This window comes from Tachysurus vachellii, chromosome 15 (genome assembly GCF_030014155.1).
Source record: "Tachysurus vachellii isolate PV-2020 chromosome 15, HZAU_Pvac_v1, whole genome shotgun sequence".
Lineage (NCBI taxonomy): Eukaryota > Metazoa > Chordata > Actinopteri > Siluriformes > Bagridae > Tachysurus > Tachysurus vachellii.
Window position 1 is genome coordinate 5,242,364 of NC_083474.1, and position 21,831 is coordinate 5,264,194.

Here is a 21,831-nt window from a genome sequence, read left to right on the forward strand (position 1 = left end):
ACACCAGTCACAGACAATGTGATTCATCATCAAACACTGAGACCTCAGTCCTGCAGATAAGCGCTACAAACAATGCTTGTCAGGTATAGGAGGTGTGTAGAGTTCAATAGACACACATTCCTGAAACTTTCTTCCTGAAAGAAAGTGCTTGTTGGGAAATTTCTAAATAATATTGTGAAACACATACATTTAGTAAGAGAAAGGGAGAAAATCCAGGAACAGTCCCACAATACTGATACCATCTGTAATCTTTACTATCACACACACACACACACACACACACACACACACACACACTTCAAAAACAGAGAAAGATGAACAGAAACGAAGGACAACTCACTATCACTGGTCTTAGAAAGAGCCTTTACTTGAGACATCATTTTTTTTCTCACAGTATAAATAATGATTTTAAAAGTTTGATTTTCATTTTATACAAAAATAATACATGACTGGGAAAATCGAATTATTTGTGTTGCAAATGACTTTAAAATGACCTTTTGGAAAGTAAGAACAACAGGAGTTAAAAGAGTAAAGCAAACCAACAAAATCACATTCTTCCTTTTTCCACGTCTAGCGGTCCACAAATAAATTTAATGCATGTGATGTCTAGTGTTTGACTTCATGAGTTATTACATGATGTATTGTGTACTTCTGAGGTGCATAAGTGGGTAATACTGTTTGTCCTAGTGACTATGGCCTGATGACAGACAACCATCTTACTCACAGTTATAAGCCTCTCAGTGACTATCCATCTAATACACAGCAACAGGCTCTTAATAACCTGCCTGTAATACCATTATTATTATTTATAACAGAATAATGTTAAAACAGAATAATAGCATTATGTTACGTCTCATTTTCATGGTATTTTCATGGCATTCCCAAACGCCATAAAGGAAAAAGGGGAAAATACCTTGTGCAATATCTGCAGCTTGACTTTGACAGGCTTTTGTCCTGTAGTTTTGCTGGTGTAAGTGTTTTAAAACTGCAGATAAGGGGCTAATCCCACTATTTTTTTTGTTTGTGCTATTCAGTATATTGCATAGTCCTTTCTGTTCTAAAGATTGTCACTTCTAAATCACAGTTTGTTGAAAAAAAAAAAGATATGGACCTGAAATATGTACATGGTTCAAGACTTATAATTCATATCATTCATAATTCATATCATTCATATTTACAGCTGTACAGAACAGTGACTATTCATATTGTCATATTAACCGCACAAATGGAAGACCCACTGCAATGTAAATGCAGGAAAATCCAACACATTCAGTCTGTAATGTTCTACCCAAAAAGACTTGACACATGTTGAAAATAATATAAGCTGATTGTCATTTGTCAAAAACTGATTACACAACATCTATGTCTAGGTGAGCTCACTGCTGACTGAGATTGGATGAGAAGAAGCCTCTTAAAGTCCATTAAAAGGTCAGAAATGGAGCAATTGTTATCCTTTAGCATTTGGTAACCATGTGAGACTACAAAATCATGTCAGTTTAACACCATTTCCATTTGTTCCTAAAAGATATAAGAATCATCCTCTTTTTATTTTGGTGTTTGGAAGCAAAACACTGTTATAAAAGACTAGCTTGGAAACTGGTCAGATGTAGTAATTTCCAGGTAATCCTCCCATCTTTCCGTGGTACAATTAGACCAAGCCGCTCAGAGTCTCCTTTCTGATTGCTCGCCTCTTTTTTCAGTCCCTACATTAGTGACCAGCTCATCTTCCAGTGCACTGCTGCCAGTGATTAGGAGTTGCCACAGATACAGCAGGGAGAGAGCCGAAGAAATGTGCTCCTGTTGCTAGGCATTGAGGAAGTCAGGTGGATATGCTCACCAGGCTTGCAGAGGACACTGTCGACATAGAGAGAAAGAAAAGAAAATGGTCAGAACTTAATGCGCAGTGCTATACATAGTGATACATATGGTAAAGTAACAGGTTTCAGACTTTTATAAACTTATCAGCTTTCATGATTTTTTTTGTATTCCAATAAAACCTTCTCTATGGCTTCGTTTGCTATTTCTATTTCTCTCTTTCCCCGAATGGGCGGAGACACGTGACCCCGTTCTGACCCGTTGGCCAACAAACAGTCCCACCTGATAAAGGTGTCGGCCAGCTGCTGAGACTGGAGCCTTTAGATTCTGCTCTATGAGTAGAGGGGGTGTTTCGTGTGAGCGAAAAAGGGCAAACAGAAGGGCAATAAAGCCAGAGTGGGTTTGTAATATCCCCTAGAAAGGCCACTGCCATTTGTTATACCTCCCAAGTCAAATACAAGGGCTCTGATAAGGGAGAGGAGAACCTGAAAGTGCCTTCTTAGCAGGCTGAAGTATGGCATACCTGAGGCACCTTCAGTACCTCATAAACAGCTTTCTATATAGATAATAAGTGTGTTACTAAATGTTACAAATATCATACGGTGTGTGTGTGTGTGTGAGAGAGAGAGAGAGAAAGAGAGAGAGAGAGAAAGAGAGAGAGAGAGACTCTCTACAGTGAAGAGCAACATCTGACATTAAGTCCAAGTCACGTCAGTTCATCAGCCAGTGGCCATCACCGGTGCAGCGTGGGAAATTGAGCGTGTGAAAGCAGTTGAGTGAGGACTGCATTTCAGGCTAGAGCGCTCATGGCAGGTGGGGAGAAGTCAGAAAGGGGAAGAGGGAATTAGTGAACGCACATGCCTCCCCACGGCAGGGAATAAAGAGTGACACGCTAGCTTTAATTAAGAGCGAGGGTCATTTCCTGATCTGATATGCTGAGCGCTGGTCCGAGAGTGGAGGAATAACGAGTGGGCATAGAGAAAGAGAGAAGTGAGAGATTAAAAAAGAAGAGCAGAAGGGAAGAGGGATGAGAATGAAGGAAATATACAGGTAGAAATACTAAAAGTCAAAGAGAACAGCTTATATATCAGGAGGCTCATGGCTAAAGCGCACGGGTGACTGGTCAGTCAGGCCGTTCAAAGGAAATGGGTATTCTGAGGAGTATCGCTACACTTGCTTGCTTTACTGATTCAGATGTGCAGAAAGCATAGATAAACTGAAGTGGCCCCTTTACAATTCCTGACTTTCAAATGAACCTTTCTCTAATTCTCTCGTTTCTTGCTGTTCCCTCATTAGTCATTTTCTACATTCTGTCTGCTTTAAATTGTAAAAAGCATCCTGTGTCTAAATGTTACAGATTTGGTCAGAGAAGATTAAAGGTCAGACAAGCTTAAGGACACCATTTCACTTCACCACAGTGCAGGATTATTAAGTGACGTTGATTTAAACAGTATTTACCCAGTTGAGACCCCCCAGTTGCACCATCTTGTTTACAGGAGCATCCTAATATGACAGGGATTAAATAAATTGTCAGAATGAACACAACTATTAGCTGGGATTAGTATAGTGCTCACTGTGGGCATTTACCAGGTACATGTCCTTTAGTGATAATCGTTATTTTGTGCACGTTAGTGTACCATTCATAATTAAAGCTTAATAATTAAAAATAAATGATTTACTGATTTTCATTTTCAAGATCATTTTGCAGGACAGAGGCCCTCATGCTTCAACTTTCCAAAGGCATGACTGAACACACATGACATAAAACTGCATGCAGAACACACAAGCCTAGATAGTTACTTATTCCACACAAAGTTATCAAATATTTTGGTAGTAGAAATGAGACAACGTGCTGAGGAGCACATGTCTGACCTGTTTGGTGGAGGACATTGAGCTGAGGCTGCTGAGGCTGTTGTTGTCTGTTACTACCATGGCGGATGGAAAGCGTGACGGGTGTGAATACTGCGGTGGCTCCTGCTTGTGTGGATACACTGTGAAAAAGACACAACAGCAGCCCAAGTGTCACACGTGTCAGAAATGTCTGCATGTGATAAGAAAATAAATGAATATAAATGAAATAAATATATTTAGAAATAAATATTCTAAATATATTGTTGTTTTGAGTGGTTTTCCATACAGGCATTTGGGGATACATTTAACAGTTAAAACTGAAGCTGGATCAAATAAACAAACAAAGTGAAGATGTCACAATTACTTTTTTTAACAGTGAAGAAAATAAAGAAAATAGGGATGCAAACATTTTCCCATTAAGGAAATTTTCACTTCATGTACAATAAAAAATAAACAGCTACAGTGTACACGTAAGAGAAGAGAGTACACTTACTATGTGAGTGTGTAACTGTGGCCATGAAGGGCTGTTGGCTCATGTGGCTGTGAGACTGTTGCATGAGGCTCTGTTGGTGAGAGTTATGCAGCTGCTGTGAGAACTGCACAGGCTGCAGGGTGGCCAGGCTTCCTGCCACACTGTTGATAACTGGCACTGTCTGTGCCTGCGATGAGCTCAGACCTATACATAAAGTTACACAATGTTTACTCATTCCACTGCTGGTTTATAATAGCAGAGGAAAAACAAAAATGCTCAGACCATCAAGTCCCCAAGACCGGAGGTACTCACCCTGTGCAATGGCCATTACTCCAGAGATGGGCATAATGAGGTTCTGTGTTTGCTGGTGAGCATGGTGGGAACTGTGGATGTTAGTCAAGGTGCTAACTGGTGGAAGACCTCCACCTGATACCGAGATCTACAAAAAGAAAAACACAGATACTTAGTCAAAAACCGTCTAACTAACATTACCATTCTGCAAAGGTCCTGCAGTTCTGTTTTAAAACAAGAATGTCATGGATTGAAGTGATTTGGTATTTTTGAATTGGCTGCTGGACATAGAAATGCGTTGCTCAGACTGTCTGAGGGCAAAGATAAGCTACAATTATCCTCCTTTCCTCCTCATGTTGATGTTCACCTTCTACTCGCTGATACGAGTGCACTAGAAAGTTCCAGTGAAATTGAGTCATAACGTAACCAAATTAAACAAGTCAATATCCCTGATATAAAAAGAGATTTGGAACACTGAAGGTGATTGAGGTTTGTCAAGCTGAAAATTCAATATTTGGATAGAGCAGGGGAGGGTCAGATGTTCTCCTCCTGGAGCACCCCAGCTTAATCGAGCGATGCTGTCAGTCCACTTGCCAGAGTAAGCAGAGCTCCACCCGCTATTTCTTCCTCCATGGCATATAATCAATAACAACAGAATGATTCTTTGTCAGGTTTATTGGTATAGCCATGGTCATGCCCTGCTCATAGTAACACCATAGCTGCTGTGGCATACTGTGGACTAAACCTTACTGTCTACTGAAGCTTCACCTGAAAGAACAATGCAGTGTTTGTTGGGCTACACAGCAGTCAAAGGCAGTGGCTATCGGGGCCCCTGTTCTGCGTTGTTCTATCAAATGTAGGCCTTGGCTTATCTTATCTAAGGCAGGAGTGGCCAGGTGCGCTCACCATCTTGGCGTCAGGTGACAACAGGCCATGGCTTGGGTCCAGTGCTCCGGGAGAGACTTGCTGCAATACAGACTGGCTGCTCGTCATGCTGTGGTGATTGATAGTGCTGGAAGAGCTGACATCACTGGGACCATGGTTGTACCTTATAGCTGAGATAAAAAGAAAGACAGAGAGAGAAGGAACAAAGAGAGAGAGAGAGAGAGAGAGAGAGAGAGAGAGAGAGAGAGAGAGAGAGAGAGAGAGAGAGAAAGACTTTTTGAAGGTTGTCTTAGTGGATGTATTTCACACAAGTATACATACAGGTTGCCGCTCCATGTTTTTTCACATTAGCCACAAGTTGCCAGAGACACTTATGTCTGCCTTCTGGCCCCAGACAGGTTAAAGAAGAGCAAACAAACTCCCCTGCCCAATAGAGTCAAGGCCAGTGTACACATAGCCTGTCACTCATAACATTACACACTCCCAGAATACCTTAAACATTCTGATTTGTCTTTGTATAAAAAAAAAGTATACATTTTTACATACACAAATTAAGATTCTTTTAATAGGACAGTTTGTACTGCAGTTTGAGTCTCATGGCAAATCCCAGGGGTCCATTTTACAAGGATTTCAGTCATCTCTTGTGCAGTGGGTGTTTGCGAATCCCAACCTACTCTGATACTGACCAAGCAAACATTACAAAATCAATGCCAGTGTCAGATACTTCTGTTGACATGCAGGCAGTGCCTCATTTAAGCTCCAGTATCAATCTGACACAGCAGCACATTACAAAAGACGCCATGTTCTACACAAATGTCATAGGTATAAAGGTATGAAACATATACGCCTAAGTGGAAAACAACTTTTTTTTTATCTAAAGTGGCATTGACCACATTTCATCCATCATGTGGTTCATTAGCTAGACATCAGACAAGGGTCTCTCTAAAGAAGGCCACAAACCTGGGTCTATCCACTTAAGCATGCAGCCAACACTCTCAGAGTTCTACAGCATCTTTTAAACACCGACAGTAGACAATAAAGCACTCCATCGGACCCATGGACCCCTGGCCACACAATGGACCAACCACCATAAACAGACTTTATTTTATTGGCCTATACCCTGTAAAAGTGTCAGAGGGAGGATGGGGCTATTCATTGTCTGACTTTTTCTGCTATTCACCTAGGATGCAGAGACTGCTCTTCTCTCTCTTCCTTGATCGCTTTAAGCCAGACTGGTTTGTATGTCTGATTTAGTCTGACCAGCAGGAGAGTTCTGTTTCTGGGGCAACAGAGAGGCAAAATATGGTCTTTGACAAGACAGGGCAGGAGCAGTGCAGGACAAAAACATCAAGTGCCATAAGAAAGCATTACTATCCTATTTGACAATATGCATTACAAACCTCGTTAAATATTGTGTCAATTCTTGATCTAAAAACCTAGTAGAAAAAGCCAAATTGAGGAAAAAATATCTAGAATCTTGAGGGTAGTAAGAGCAGAAGGGGAGTGGTAGCAGGGAGTGGGAGTAAGAACTAAAAAGCTTCAGTTCTCCCTGGGACCCATGTAATATCAAAGCTCTGGTGCCCAACCCCAGGCAATAGTCTTTAGAATACTGCTGCATATGAGAGACCTCCTGGGTCTCTGCAGGACGTACATGTCCTTTCAGCCTGTCTGTGGGTCTCATGGTAAGTGTGTGGACAGCTGAACCCTTGAGTCCTGTGCAAAGGTCATCCAGAAGGACACTGCATCATAAACTACAATGTTCTACACTCTGGCCCACCAGCTGAGAGGATTTCTTTCTTTAGAGACATTTTCCGTGGCAAAATGTGAGGCATGATAATAGTACAACAGATTCAAATTACTCAATGGGGTTATCAAAAATTGCTGCTAATAGTATACCTATTCATACAGGAGTATAGAAATCTATGTGCATTCTATTGGGACCCAAAACAGAGCTAATGAAACAACCAAAAACTCAAGACATAGTTCCTAACTCTTATCAATTGCATGATAAGATCAATACAAGGTCAATAAAACTGAAATAAGAGAACTGACCCTTCAGTGACCTTTTCCTTCTGACCTAGGTTTGATGTGATTTGAAAAAAGGGGTAGAAAAAGGGGCTTCACCCACAGCCAACTTTAGCCACAGCAGAAGGGGTGATCAGTCCTGACTGGTCAAAAAAAGACCCAATACTAGCGGACAGCTCCTGCTGCTTTGCTCCCGTCCCTGCTTCAACCACTATATTCTAGTTCATAAAGGTGGGGGGAGGGCCCTGGCATCCCCTCCCCTACCCCAACAGAGATAAATGAACCTAGGTTACAGTCACTTCTAATACACCATGGACAATGGGGCTTCCTGCTAGGAGAGAGTAAAGAGAGCAAGGGACATGGGAGCCCCTTATCAAAGGTCTGGGAGATGTAGTAGCTGAAGATTTTAATTGTCAATTAAGCACGCATAATACAGACTGTGTCTTAGCAACATGATGAGGGCAACCTGCTGAGCCATTCTTGTTGGGTCAAGCTTCTACACTGAAAAACATCTGATGCTGCTGGCAGGATGCCTTGTAAGCACCCTAACCCCCAGCTAAGAAAGAGCTTAGTAAAGCAGAGTCTTCCTTTTCTGTAACCAACACCCCTACCCCTAAGCTTCTGCCCCTTTCAACACTAACACACCAGCATCTGACCCTGCCTCTCCTTGCAACCTGGGGTCATTGACTGGCCAGGTGTGCAGGAGGGAAAATCCATAAGCAAACAAACAAGTGCCTCACAGCCAGCATGTATCCACAAGATTAAAAAGTATGTTCAAGCTAAACAAGCCCTAGCTTCTTCTCAACTTTTAACACAAAGTTTTTTTTATTTTAGTGCTGTGTTATTTCAAGCCTGGTCAACATATCTAACTGGGTATGTAACAGTACTACTGTCATGTTGGTGGTACTGCTTGTTTGACATGAGACTGACCCAAGTACTGATCCCAGGTACATGTGGATTCCATTAACATAATTAATCACGTCTCTTCTCAGCCTATTGCAGATCTCATCTGTCTCAACTCTTTTATCCTTTCCCACAGAACTGGAGTTGAGTCTAATGACGTTGTTTTCCGCCTACATTGCTATCAAACACTACAGCCCTGATAACAGCCTTGCCTCAGTAACCTGACCTAGATTCACAACCGAGGCTTTAGTTAAGCTAGAGGCGAGAGCATATTGAAATATGGTTACCTTGCATCTTGCTGGGGGGAGAGGTGCTGGCCTGGGAATGGTGTGGCGAGCTGTGTGTGAGGAGCGGGTTGATGCTTTGCCCTCCATAGGCATCCATAGCCAGCTTCTGTCTGAAGGCTTCTTCTTTGCGCCGATTAGCAAACCAGTTGTAAACACGCACCTCCGTGACTAAATTGGTACCAAGCCCTTGGGCTTTAGATGGCGACACACCTCTCTGGAGACACTCTGCCCTAAATGGGACAAAAATATTTTGTCAATGGAATTATTTGTCAATTATGTAAGATTAAAAAGCATATAAGAATGCTAGAAATTTAATATTGCCTGATATTTGATTGCTCGATCGAATATCATTATTTGACATTCCTTGATACTGCATATTGTAATAGTTAATAACTTATAACATATGATACATGCAGCATTACCGATTGCATTCATCAACCAGAGTTTCCCGCTCTTCTTTACTTGGGTTCTTCTGACGTTCATAGGCCTGGTAGAGGATCTGCTGGGATGCAGGCCCCCACTTGAAGCGGTTGCGTCTGAGTTTCTTGAGGGCAGGTTCAGTGCCAGCATCCTCTCCAGGCTGCCCCATGCCCGGTCCAGGCTGAGTGAACTCAGGGAAAAGAAGGAGCACTTGATCCTGACTGACTTTGTCTGTCATGCTACTGCCAGACCCTTGTGATGCTTGGTTGAATTCTGTAAAAAGAATTATGTAAAAATAGTGTTTTTGGTGAACATGTTCCTTCAAAGGTCTGTGCGTTTATGAGTGGCACTGAGATATGTGGCCAGTGTAACCTACTCAAATTTACTTAACATGATTTAAGCCTAGAGGAACAGAATGGAGTAAATGACATGGTGGACAAAAAAAAATGTACTTCTGCATCAAAGATCAAAGCAAAAGTATATATGCTACACTAAATATACATGAATAATATATTTTATACATAGTTTACATTTGCTTTAATACGAATCGAACCTTTTACATGCTACCCTTCATTTGGTTTCAATGCAACATGAGACGCAGAACTTACGTCGCAGAATCTCGCGCTGCTTCCTGACGTACCAGGTGTACAGAGCCGCGCGCTTCTGCGTCTTCATGGGTGTGCCCTTGTTCAGGTGCTGAGAGAGATGTGATTGGTTGAGACCGGTGACGTCGACCACTTCGCGCTGGGGAATGTTGTGCTGCTGCATGTAGCCCTTGATCATGCGCGCGGCTCTCCATGGGTCCTCACTGCGCGCGCGGGCACAAAAACGTTTTGTTTTTTAATTAGAATTAAATATGCGTTTTTTAATTCTGAAAAAAAAAGTAAAGCTTTTTAGTTCTTGCGACCACTCCCCTTACTACCCTCAAGATTTCATATATTTTTTTCCCTCAATCTGGCTTTTTCTACTAGGTTTTTAGATCAAGAATTAACACGATATTGTTAATAAGTTTGTAATGCACACTGTCAAATGGGATAGTAACACTTTCTTATGGCACCTGATGTTTTTGCCCTGCACTGCTCTGCCCTGTCTTGTCAAAGGCCATATTTTGCTTCCCTGTTGCCCCAGAAATAAAACTTTCCTGAGTGTCCTGACTAATGATTAACAAGAGAAATAAAGAGAGAATCAAATGTTTAATGTAAATGCTGCGTGTAAAAGCTCTGAAACAGAATAAACCTGTGATTCTTAACCGCCTATGCGATCACCGTGATGTTCCTTCTGTCCCTCTGTCTCTGTAACAGCTTTGTCTGTCTCATTTTCCAGGTTTAAAGTGGTGTAAGAGCTCACACATGATTGTTAATCACCCTAATAAACGATCGTTAATCATCGCTTTCAGTGAGCTGTAAATACTTTCAAAGGTTACGACCAGATTAATTGGATAAACACAATTCACCCTGATGTGATTTCATTACAGAAGGACGTTTATAAATAATAATTGAAAAAAAAAAATCAGCAAGTGAGAATTTCTCCATCTACGTAGCCATTTTTAAAATAAATAATACTTTCGTGACTGTATGAATTTTGCATAATAATATCGGCTAGATTGCATATACAGCAGACAAAATGCAAAGGAAAAAACAAATATAATAATAATAATAATAATAATAATAATAATAATAATAATAATAATAATAATAATAATAATAATAAAACGCATCCCCTAAGCATAATAAAGGCTTCGAATTCTGAAGATATTTTACAAATAATAATAATTAAAAAAATCAGTTAGAAATGTAAATTAAATAATAATACTAATAAACGAATAATAATATTTTAAAATACCATTTTTTCAAATGGTACTAAATATGTTATAAAAAAAAAGAGACCCGGATTCTGCAAAACCTACTAAAAATAGATTATTGATTAGTGATCTAATTAACCAAAATGGTGTTGTACTTTAAAGATAAATTGAATCATAAAGGGAAAAAATATTAATCATGTCTACTGCTTAACATTTTAGTGTTAAGTTTGAGGAAGTTCAGTTGGCAGAACAAAAGGCAATTATTAAAATTAAATAAATAAATATCACACAGCAGTGCGCACTGAAATGTCCTCGGATTTGTCTCTAAAATATACAATTATACACTATTAATAAAGATTAGGTACATCGAAGCGGACAAACATATACAGTAGGACAGAAATAAAAGAGCAACACAGCGATTAAACAGCAGCGAAACCGAGTGCGTAAAATAATCTGCTGTGGCTGAGTGAACGCTTACCTTTATAAATCCAGACTGAATGAAGGATTAGCTTTAGTAAGACAGACTGTAACAAATCTTTCTGGCCTGTTTGATGTCGAGTGTGACTCCACACACACTCTCACACACACTCACACACACTTACACTCACAGTAACTTACAGCTGAGAGAGAAGCTGCTTTATGCCTTTTGACAATGAATAACCAGATCTCCATTCACGCTAATCATACGCCACTGTGTATCTTTCAGTTGATGATTTATAGAATAAAATTAATAAGAAGTCAACGCCACGTGGTTTAGTTTGGGTTTTTAAAACTACATTTCGCGATGCTGATGTTGAGGCTTCAGGAAGAAATGTTGGGCTACAATTTCAGGAAAAGCAATGTGAATTTATTAGTTAAACCATTATCATTACACTAAAAATACGACATACAAAATAACAAATAATTAACAACGATTATTATTATTATTATTATTATTATTATTATTATTATTATTATTATTATTATTATTCTGTTGAGTTGTATTTTAGAATCACTCTATTTTATGATCATAGATAAATACCAAATTACAAAATTGTTTTTAAATTAAGTCATTCGTATTTTAGTACAGCAATCAATTTTATACAATTTATTCATGTATTAGATAAATTCGATTATTAAAAAAAGGAAAGGAAAGTCAAAAAAAACTTTTCTGAAGTTCTGTAGTAGCCTATAGTAATAGCCTATTATCATGTAGAAAGATGAAAATAGCATTTTACATTTAGCCCGAAGAGCACAGTTAGTTAATGATAAATAGAGCTTCTTCAGTTGATATTTTGCTAAGTCAAAGAAATAATAACCAGGTAGATAATTAGTAACCAGAATGTTAAGAAATGAATTTGGCGCGTGGTTTTAAATTTGTAAACACTGCAAACTTGGACTTTATTGTAAAGTTACTAACAAGCATCATAATACTGTTTTTTTGTTTTTTACCTATTTGTTTTTTTAATACTAAAATAAATTCTAGAATACTGTGTTTCAATGCTATTATTTGAATATTACTGGGGGTTATAAACACCAGCGCGTAATACTTATGTATTTCGACATTTTTTTTTTTTTTACTAAATGTGTTCACAAACAAACAACCCCAATAATAATAATAATAATAATAATAATAATAATAATAATAATAATAATAATAATAATAATAATAATACAATTTTAGACTTTAAAGTTTTGGGAGTTTATTAAGTGAATTAATTAATGAAATTGCAATGACACTTGATTATTTTGATCTAATTTTTTAGGCACTTTAGATCAGAGGACATGATTCTTACTGTACTAAAGTAACTGTAAACTAAAGTAAAGTAAATGGCCACTCACGCCAACATGCGGTCCACCTCTGCGCGCTGCTCCGCCGCTTCCTCCGTGTTTAGAGACTGCAGCTCCTTCAGGATAGGCGGCGTGTCGTAATCATCTCCGTCTTCAGAGCATTCGTCCCCCGACAATTTCCCTTTACTGTGCCCATTGGTCAAAGTATGAAAGATCGGCTTGGCCTCCACGTCGCTGCCGTTTGTTTTACCCGCCGACGGGGACATGTGAAGGTTCTCCAGTTTAACTCCATAACTGGCCGGGCTCGGCTCCATGTCGTCCAGCGCCTGGATCAAAACATCTTTGGTAACTCCGGAGTCTAACAGGGCGGATAAAAGCTCCTGCTGCAAAGATGTTAGTTTGGACACCATGTTTGCAGGCAAAAAATGCCCACCTTGATAAGGAGGTAAAGAGAGAAATGAACACCCTAAGCTCTTCAAATTCCCTCTCCTCACCACCTCCCGTGCGTAAAAAGTCCCCCTGAGAAAGACACCTGCTTGATGAAGCCGAGCAACTTCCCCACTCGCTATAACTTGCCATGATGCTTTGGGTGGGCGGGGTATCTACAGTATGCTAATAAGAGGGCGGGGCTCTGCAGTCACTGCTGCTTTTGTGCTGTCCTTTATGCAAATGAGCAGGCTGTCACAGACCTGCAGGTAGAGCGTGTTTACACTGGAGCTCTGCTGCTTTTATTGGCCTCTCTTATCAGCAACTTCTGTGAACTTTGGACTCTGACACATTCAGACGGTTGTGAAGGGGAATAATAATAATAATAATAATAATAATAATAATAATAATAATAATAATAATAATAATAATAATAACAAACTGTATACTTATGTATATTAAAAGGCTACTTTATGTAATATATAATTAAATCAATACGCACAATACATACAGTTAATATATAAAATAACTGTATGTATTGTGCGTATTAATTATACACACACACACACACATTATATATATATATATATATATATATATATATATATATATATATATATATATATATATATATATATATATATATATGTATATATATAGATGAACCTGCGTATTAGGCACAGCAGCATTCTTTTTAATATTTCAGGAAATCAGAAATACAGTTAGAGGGATTTTGTTGTGTGTTTTAGAGTGGAAAGAGCTCTTATGGTGCTGCTTTTTGTCCAGATGCACTTTTATAAACACTTTGTGTTCAGTATATCTCTGTGCATCTCTTATTATTTACTTTAAAAACACGTGGTTTTCGTTAGTCATGGACTTAAAATTTCGGTTGATCGTGTGTTTTATCCTGGTCCGAGTGAATAAAGTCATGTGATATAAAGACATCCGTAAAGGAAGTAACTATATTTTAATATTAAATGTAGAGGATAGTACTGTATGGTACAGTTTCCAAAGGAACAAAATTTGTATATAATCCAGGATCTTATTTCATTTATATATTTCTGTTATATGTATATACTCCCGACAATATGGATGTGCAGAGCTACGTTTTACCTGATAGGATGCTGATGACAAGGTCAGTTTGAAGTTTTTTTTATGGACAGGCAGAATTTCACACACCTCCTTCTGAAGATTTCAATGTGTCAACCATTAACAACAAATAATAACAAGCAGCAAAACCTGTGTATCCTGCACCAAGCTTTTGGCCCTGTTTTGAAAGCCATGTGTGTAGTAGAGCGTAGTGAAAAAACATTCAGCATTCCCGAGCTCATGGTTCACAGACACAGGATGGTTGGGTAAGAGTAGGACAGATGTGGCTCATAAGCTGTGTTAACACTTCATATTTATGCCACACAAACACACGTGTAGCTAATATAAATGTTAGGAATGACTCTGGCTACATCAGTCATTAGTTAAAAGGGGTATGAAATTTTTTGGGAATTTAAAATAAACCCACTTGGATGTAATTAATTTCAGTTCCTCATTAAATGTCAGGAAAATGTGTCTGTCGGGTATTCAGTAGTTCTTCCCAGTGCCCTGGATTCATTTTAGTTTTGTGATTGGTTGATATCAATAATGAGATATGCTGCTGTTGAAGAAGAAAAAGAAGAAGAAGAAGAAGAAGAAGAAGAAGAAGAAGAAGAAGAAGAAGAAGAAGAAGAAGAAGCAAAAGAAGAAGAAGAAGAAGAAGACTTTGTCATTGAAGCTGATCACTGTAATGAGCAATGGAGGCTGGAGGAATGGAGGTTGTTATGGTGTCAAAGTTGTGGATCACCAAATACAAAGTTGGTGAACCAAAAATGGCAAGCAGTTTTCATATGAGGTTTTCAGATATACCTAGCAGTCATGACATGTCCGGAAATGATTCATGTGATTTTTGATGTTGTCAAACTGTGATAATATGGAAAGGAAGATTCACACAAACCTCATAAAAGTTCATTATGTATTCCTAAAAAATATATTCACTGACAGCTTCATTTTATAATGCATATTAGTAGCCATGGCATTTGTAGATTAAACCAGTTACAATGGTCAGAAGAACAGAAACTGATGCCTTTAAGCCTGGATTTGCTTCAAATCACAAATTACAAATGATACTACTTGTAGCTGAAGGTTAGCTCCAGGTGAGTGGTTTACTACAGTGGTTGTAGTACTTAGACTGCAATAATAAACTATATTAACAGTTGGGTTGCATATTAAATACAACAAAATGTATATATCAAAATGAATATAAAGGTAGACTAAAATGTGTTGCAATCTAGATCAAACCATCAGAGCTTGCTCTGTGAATATTTGAATGTAAGAATTGAAGTTTGAGGTTAACTTTGAATAAGAGTTTCTGAACTAAAATACACCTGGCAGCCATTAAGGCCTGTGACCTCTTGCTACCCCTCTACTACAGTCTACAGCACAGAGCAGAACGTTCAGAAATTTTCCAGAGGTAGAGCAGAGGTAGAACATGGATGTGAGACTCAGAAGCCGCCGATCATGTCCCGTTCCACACAATGACTTGGACCTTACCCTCTTCCTGCACTCATCGACTGCTCCGCATTACTGCTTTAAAACGTGTCATCCAACCTCCAGAGAACTTTATGCTTCTTCAATCTTTATTGTCTTTAGCGGGGCATTTTTTTTTTGTTCAGAGTGAAATAGAGAATAGAGAGAACTGATGTTCATAGACGGGTTTTTTTTCATAGTGTTTCTTACTGGAAAACGTGAACTGTGGACTAGTCATGAATGAAATTCTCCATTATATTTGTCATAATATGGTTTTGACATAACACACAACATGTTTGGTGATCTTTATGCTATGAGAATTTGGCATATGTACAGTTTTGCAGAAAATATTAATAGTTTGAATTTTTTTAAACACTAAAGTCATCAACAACTTTGATCAAGAGCTAAGTGCTTAAAGTGCTTTGATTAGATCACCTGAATTTTCCACTGGAAGCAAATTAAGCATTGATCCATGAAGCATGAGGAACCGTCACCATTCATCCTACAGAACAGACAATTTGGAAAAAGTCCACATTGCCACAATCACAATAATCCCTTAAAGCCCTTAAAAAATTTATGATGAGTTGAACTCATATCTCCACCCATGACATAAACGCATCATGTGTTATTAAACCTCCATAATGTGAACAACCAAACTGTCATTGCCCCTCCCTGCTTCTGAACATCTGACTGGCTGACACAGACTGTCGACTCAGTAAACAGACGATGTAAAGTGTGTGCATGTGTGCACTTTTCCTGAATGAAGCCTAAGACATGAAATTTTACCGTGTAAGTGTTTACCTTTAAAAGAGACATAGATGTGTGTCTAAGCTCAGAAACCATTTCGCCTTTGATCACTTTGATTTCCTGACCTTTCAGTCCATTTTTCAGTCCATTTTTTTACTCTTTACCTCATTATCTATGGAAATGAGACTCCATCTCAGCTGTGTACATCTGTAAGTTTGTATGCAACTAGAAGACAACCGATGTGAGCTATCATGGTCAGCATCTAAGACGTCTTACACCTGTATTCAATACTCAGATTGGGTTCCTCAAGAACAATCAAAAGAACATGATGAAGTAGACTGAGGGAGTGTTGTGGAAAACCTTGAAGAGCCGGGGTCAGAGTGTCCTTACAGAAGCAGTCTATAACTCATCACCAGGGCACCATGACCCCATGAATAACCTCCCCATCCTTCTCTGGCCTTCAGTAACTACTGTAGGAGGCTCCTCAATACACCTTCAAATCATTACCGTAAGAAAGCCTTGTCATGTAATATAAGTACCATATTGTTTCCTTATAGCATCTGTTTAAAATAATGTAATCTCAGTCCAAAAAAAAGGACAGCACGCTCATAAGCATTGCATCTGCTGCAAATGATTGACCGCTTGAAAGTTACACACAGTAAGATTTTTTGCTCATCATGCTACCACATTACACATTACACGGGTCTGTCATTCAGTGTTCTGTGTTAAATTTCAGTGCCTCGTTGTTTTCTGTTCACACTGTTCTGTACTTCTCACCCTGCCCATCCTGGAATCAATATTGACTCAGGGACTCAAAGTAAAGCTCTACTTGCTGTACTGTAAAATAGGGAAAGACCATTGTGACTGAGTGGTTTGTTGAGGTTTCAGTGGAGTCTGACTAAACAAGAATAATTCCAAATCATAAGACATATAGTGTAACTATTGTACACAGTCTCAACAGCTTTGTCCACATGGCCACATTATAAGCATTTCTTATGGTTCTTGGTGCTGGTACTATGAAATTAAAATGCAAGGTTACTTGGCGATATTCGTCTGTAAACCAGAAATAGTCTGAGAGAGAGAAAAATTGGGTTGCCTCAATTGGGTTCTACCACATTTGTAGAATGTTCAGTTGTAACCCCTTGAGATGCCTACAAACAGAACCAGTAGGTCATCCCCCAGTGCAATAAATCTCATCCGCAATGCTAGAACATGATCTGCTGAAGTTCATTCATTCATTCATTTTCTACCGCTTATCCGAACTACCTCGGGTTACGGGGAGCCTGTGCCTATCTCAGGCGTCATCGGGCATCAAGGCAGGATACACCCTGGACGGAGTGCCAACCCATCACAGGGCACACACACACACACACTCTCATTCACTCACGCAATCACACACTAGGGACAATTTTCCAGAGATGCCAATCAACCTACCATGCATGTCTTTGGACCGGGGGAGGAAACCGGAGTACCCGGAGGAAACCCCCAAGGCACGGGGAGAACATGCAAACTCCACACACACAAGGTGGAGGCAGGAATCAAACCCCGACCCTGGAGGTGTGAGGCAAACGTGCTAACCACTAATACTTAATACTTGAGTTGAAAAAAACTGACACTCAATAACTTACTATATTCTGTAAGTCAGGCATATAAATATGAATTTGATATTGAACCTTGCTAAAGTTCTGTTAGAGCTTTAATGTTGTCATTTTTAGATCGTACTTGTTAGCTTCGGTCTCGTCTTCGGTATGTAAATGAGGCTTATTTAAGGTTCATGCTGTATGATGGATTTGGGTAGTCAAAAACATCTCTCAGTTTTGAATTGTTATTACCTTTTTTTGGCTTTATTGGCTTGTTGTCAGAGAGGATTCGATTAATAAAGGATATGAAAAAAAATTATTCCTATTCGAATCTCAATCTATCCTGAGATATGTGCATGTAGTCTCTGTGTTGTATCCAGTCTCGATCCACTTCCTATTGACTATGTAAAATGTGCGAATGTAAATTAATTTCTCTACTGGTGTCACATTTAGCGTGTGTCCACAATCCTTAAAAAGAAATGAAAACATTAATAATCGCATTATAAATAAAAATGACTTTATATATCCCCTTCACACAATGATTTCCGAACGCAGCAGAACTTTGTTTTTATATGTTTGCCTTTTTATTACTAAACTGTCTTCTGGAGACTTTGTGGCCATGCACGTCTCTAACAGAAATGTGCTTTTGTAACGGAAATGGACTGAGATGTGGATTAGGCAGCAGAAAGAACAATCTGGATCACATGCCACCAAGGGAGGAAATCTAAAAGAAATCTAAAGATTTGGAACAGAACACCTCACCAGAGCAGCCTGATTAATAAGACAGCTGGCGCTGGGGTTACTAGCATTCACATATTCAAACAAAATGAGTCAGGGGAAACAAATGACCCAAAAACACACACACAGGCACATTGATGTATGAAAAAAAAGGAATCAAACCCAACCCAAATTTCTCAAACAGCTCAAAGAACAGCTCACCATCATCTGTCCTTATCCCATGTCCATACACTGAAATCACAAATTCAACCGTAGTCCCAGAAAATAATGTACCTACTAATAGACCAACAGAATCTAATCCAGATTTTCAGAGCTTACTAACAGAATTAAAAGACTTACTGGAAAGAGGGTATGTGTATCACCTAAGCATATGTCATGCATGAAGAAGGCCAAAGCTCTGAAACTTTCTGTGAGTTAGTCATTATTTCATGATCCATGCAGGGTGCATTTGCATGTGGCTCCAAAGTTTCACAGCAACATGACGCGTTTTCTGAGTTAATGCAGACTCATACAAAACCACATTGTCCATGGGGCATGAGATAATTCTCCAGTTATTACAGACTTCATTTTTGCTCCCTGGCGCCACTTTGTGGGGGACTGTGCTCTCTCTCTCTCTCTCTCTCTCTCTCTCTCTCTCACACACACACACACACACACACACACACACACACTCACTCACACACAAAAAGCAATGCAGGACAGTGAGCACAATGGGGGTGAACTGGGAAGTCAGAGGTCCATGTGACTTTGATCCTCCTCTTAACCTTCCCAAGACCCCCCACCCCCACCCCCACCCCCACCCAATTAAGCATTCAAAAGCAATTACCTGCTTGATTTCCTTTGCGATTAAGGTTGACTTCACAGCCCCCTTATTAATGCAGAGCCACGCAGCAAAGCCATTAGCCGCCATGAGAAGTGCAACCTCTTACTAGCAACCTGTCCAGCAAAAATGGTCACTTTCAAAACAAGCATACTATAAAAAGGCACAAATGAAGCTGGTACAGAAGAATACGTTGCTCAGAGAACTGAATATTCACTTAATATTGAGAAGGTGCTCAAGCACCAGCAGTTTGTAAATACTTTAGACAACTGAGATAATCTTTTATTCAGCTACAGTTACTGAGATACATAAGTGCGTAAAACTCCAAGGAAATTCCCGTATGACTATAAAATACAGAACATATATAAAATATATAGTTTTAAATGTTTAGTTTAAAGGTAACATTGTCACATGATTTTACAGCCTTGTTAAGCATTTGGAAATGTCTTACATAAAGAGAAATGTCTTACATAAAGAGAAATGTCTTACATAAATAGAAATAAAAATAGAATTTTGTTAGACACATAAAGAACCAAAAAGTTTGACATTTCCATACTTTAATTAACCATGAGTTTTAAACATACATGATGGATGGTTTTAAAAAAAAAAAAAAGGTGGATGGAATAATTTCAGGTATCGATGCTGTATATCTGGTCCCCTCTAGAAATACACTGACACTTCCATACATTTATACGACCAGAAAAAAACAAAGCAAACAACCAGAAAAGCCGAGTCAGTATCATTTATCTGTAGTCGATGCTAAACATTTTGTAAATGTAAACACTATTTTGGTTCTTCCCTGCAACATGGAGTTGTTTTTTGTGAAGAGGATCGTGTTATTTGTCTGTGAATTTAAGATTAAAACCCAGATGCAAAAGAAAAAAAGAACTAAGTGTCCACCTCAGGGTGTTAATCCAGTCCCAATGTCATTCACTAAAGGACACATTAACACAAGCCTGTTTATTCTGAGGAATTTCCCACTAGGAGCTACAGAAAATAGTTGGTTGTTGTTATTTTGTTTGTTTTTTTGACAAAAAAGCTCCTGCTATATGATATTAAAGAACATTTGACATATTTTCCCCCATTGATGAAACGATTTATTCAATAAATTAAATGGATATAAATGGAAAAGAGTGACCTGGATATCAGTTCAAACACACACACACACACACACACACACACACACACACACACAGAGTGTTTTTTTGTAGAACACACTGCTGTTAATTTTGTTTTATATTAAATAATAAATTCCATAAATTATATAGCTTGCATTAAACTTTATCCTTTTAATTTGGCTAGAAATGTGGTGATAAACCTAAACCGCAAAAAAGATCATATGTATATAAATAAATATATATATATATATATATATATATATATATATATATATATATATATATATATATACAGTACTGTACAAAAGAGTAGTCTACACAATCTATGTATCTACACAACATAATGCTAAAAACTAAATGAGTTCTATATTTAAGTACATTTCTGTAAGAGGAAATTCTGTAAACAACCCATCAGGAGTCTCAGGTGCTTTAAGCATTAAGTTTTACTGAGCGTTTTAAAGAATCAGCCTCAGATCTTCTGGAGACTTTTCTAACTCTTGCTTCTTCTTCTTTTTTCTTTTTTTTTCAGAAAATATGACTATATTGAAATGACTATATGACTAAATATGACTATATAAATAGCATTTTTCCCTCCCAAAAAATAGGGCATTTTTTAGGCAGAAAAAAATATTTTCTTTCTTTGAAATCAATTGAAATTACATTTTGGAGCAGAAAAAATACTGCTTGGTGATTTGTGACACAAAAACTGACGCACAAATACAGATGTTATAAAAATAAACATCAAAATTAGTATTAAGAAAAAAACTATATATAGACGGATGGGTGGATGGATGGATATAGTATATATAGATTGAGATGGATGTTAAATGTTAATGAGTAACAGAATGTGTGAGGGATCAGCAAATTTCCCTTTAGCACAGACACCAATCAATGCTGTGTGTGACTGTATGTGAGGACTCAAAGGTGGCATTGTTTAACACACTACTGTATCACTCATGCCTTACACCAGCACACAAGAGGTGGTGTGTGTGTGTGTGTGTGTGTGTGTGTGTGTGTGTTTTAAATATCCTGCAAAAAGTCTTTAACGTATTTATTTAAAATGAACATCATATAAACAAAAAAATGACATTATGAAATGTCATATCATAAAATATAATTTTTTTTGTTTATATGATAAATCACTGTATATTGCAATTAATCTACAAATAAATCACTGAATATTTATAGGAGGAACAATAATGTTTCATTAAAAAAAATAGAAATAGAAAATACTCATGAAACATGAATATTGTCATATCACATAGTCCTATTTAAGTGATAGAATAAAATGCTGCTTTATTGCTGTATATGCTACATAAGTAAAAA

General features: G+C 38.3%; 1 protein-coding gene across 2 annotated transcripts; it reads right to left on the reverse strand.

Annotated features, from left to right (window-relative positions):
* Positions 1-346: 346 nt before the first annotated feature.
* Positions 347-13,073, reverse strand: hnf1ba (HNF1 homeobox Ba). 2 transcript variants are annotated; one of them, XM_060887953.1, is made up of 10 exons: positions 12,572-13,073; positions 9,558-9,757; positions 8,952-9,222; positions 8,530-8,759; positions 5,336-5,484; positions 4,451-4,577; positions 4,160-4,342; positions 3,688-3,806; positions 3,274-3,318; positions 347-1,854 (listed from the first exon to the last, which is right to left on the reverse strand). In XM_060887953.1, exons 1-10 carry the CDS (start codon positions 12,928-12,930, stop codon positions 1,834-1,836), a joined length of 1,704 nt encoding a protein of 567 aa, XP_060743936.1. In that variant the 5' UTR covers positions 12,931-13,073; the 3' UTR covers positions 347-1,833. The 2 variants fall into 2 exon arrangements, with proteins under 2 accessions (XP_060743936.1, XP_060743937.1); XM_060887954.1 differs by lacking the exon at positions 3,274-3,318 and having other exon boundaries at positions 12,572-13,072.
* Positions 13,074-21,831: the final 8,758 nt, after the last annotated feature.

Excerpts from the sequence above, each read along its gene's own strand:
- hnf1ba (XM_060887953.1), bottom strand. The coding sequence starts at position 12,930 with ATGGTGTCCAAACTAACATCTTTGCAGCAGGAGCTTTTATCCGCCCTG. Across the intron at positions 9,758-12,571 it reads GAGGTGGACCGCATGTTGGC|TGAGGACCCATGGAGAGCCG; the intron begins GTGAGTGGCCAT and ends CCGCGCGCGCAG. Across the intron at positions 5,485-8,529 it reads TCCCCCCAGCAAGATGCAAG|CTATAAGGTACAACCATGGT; the intron begins GTAACCATATTT and ends TTTTTATCTCAG.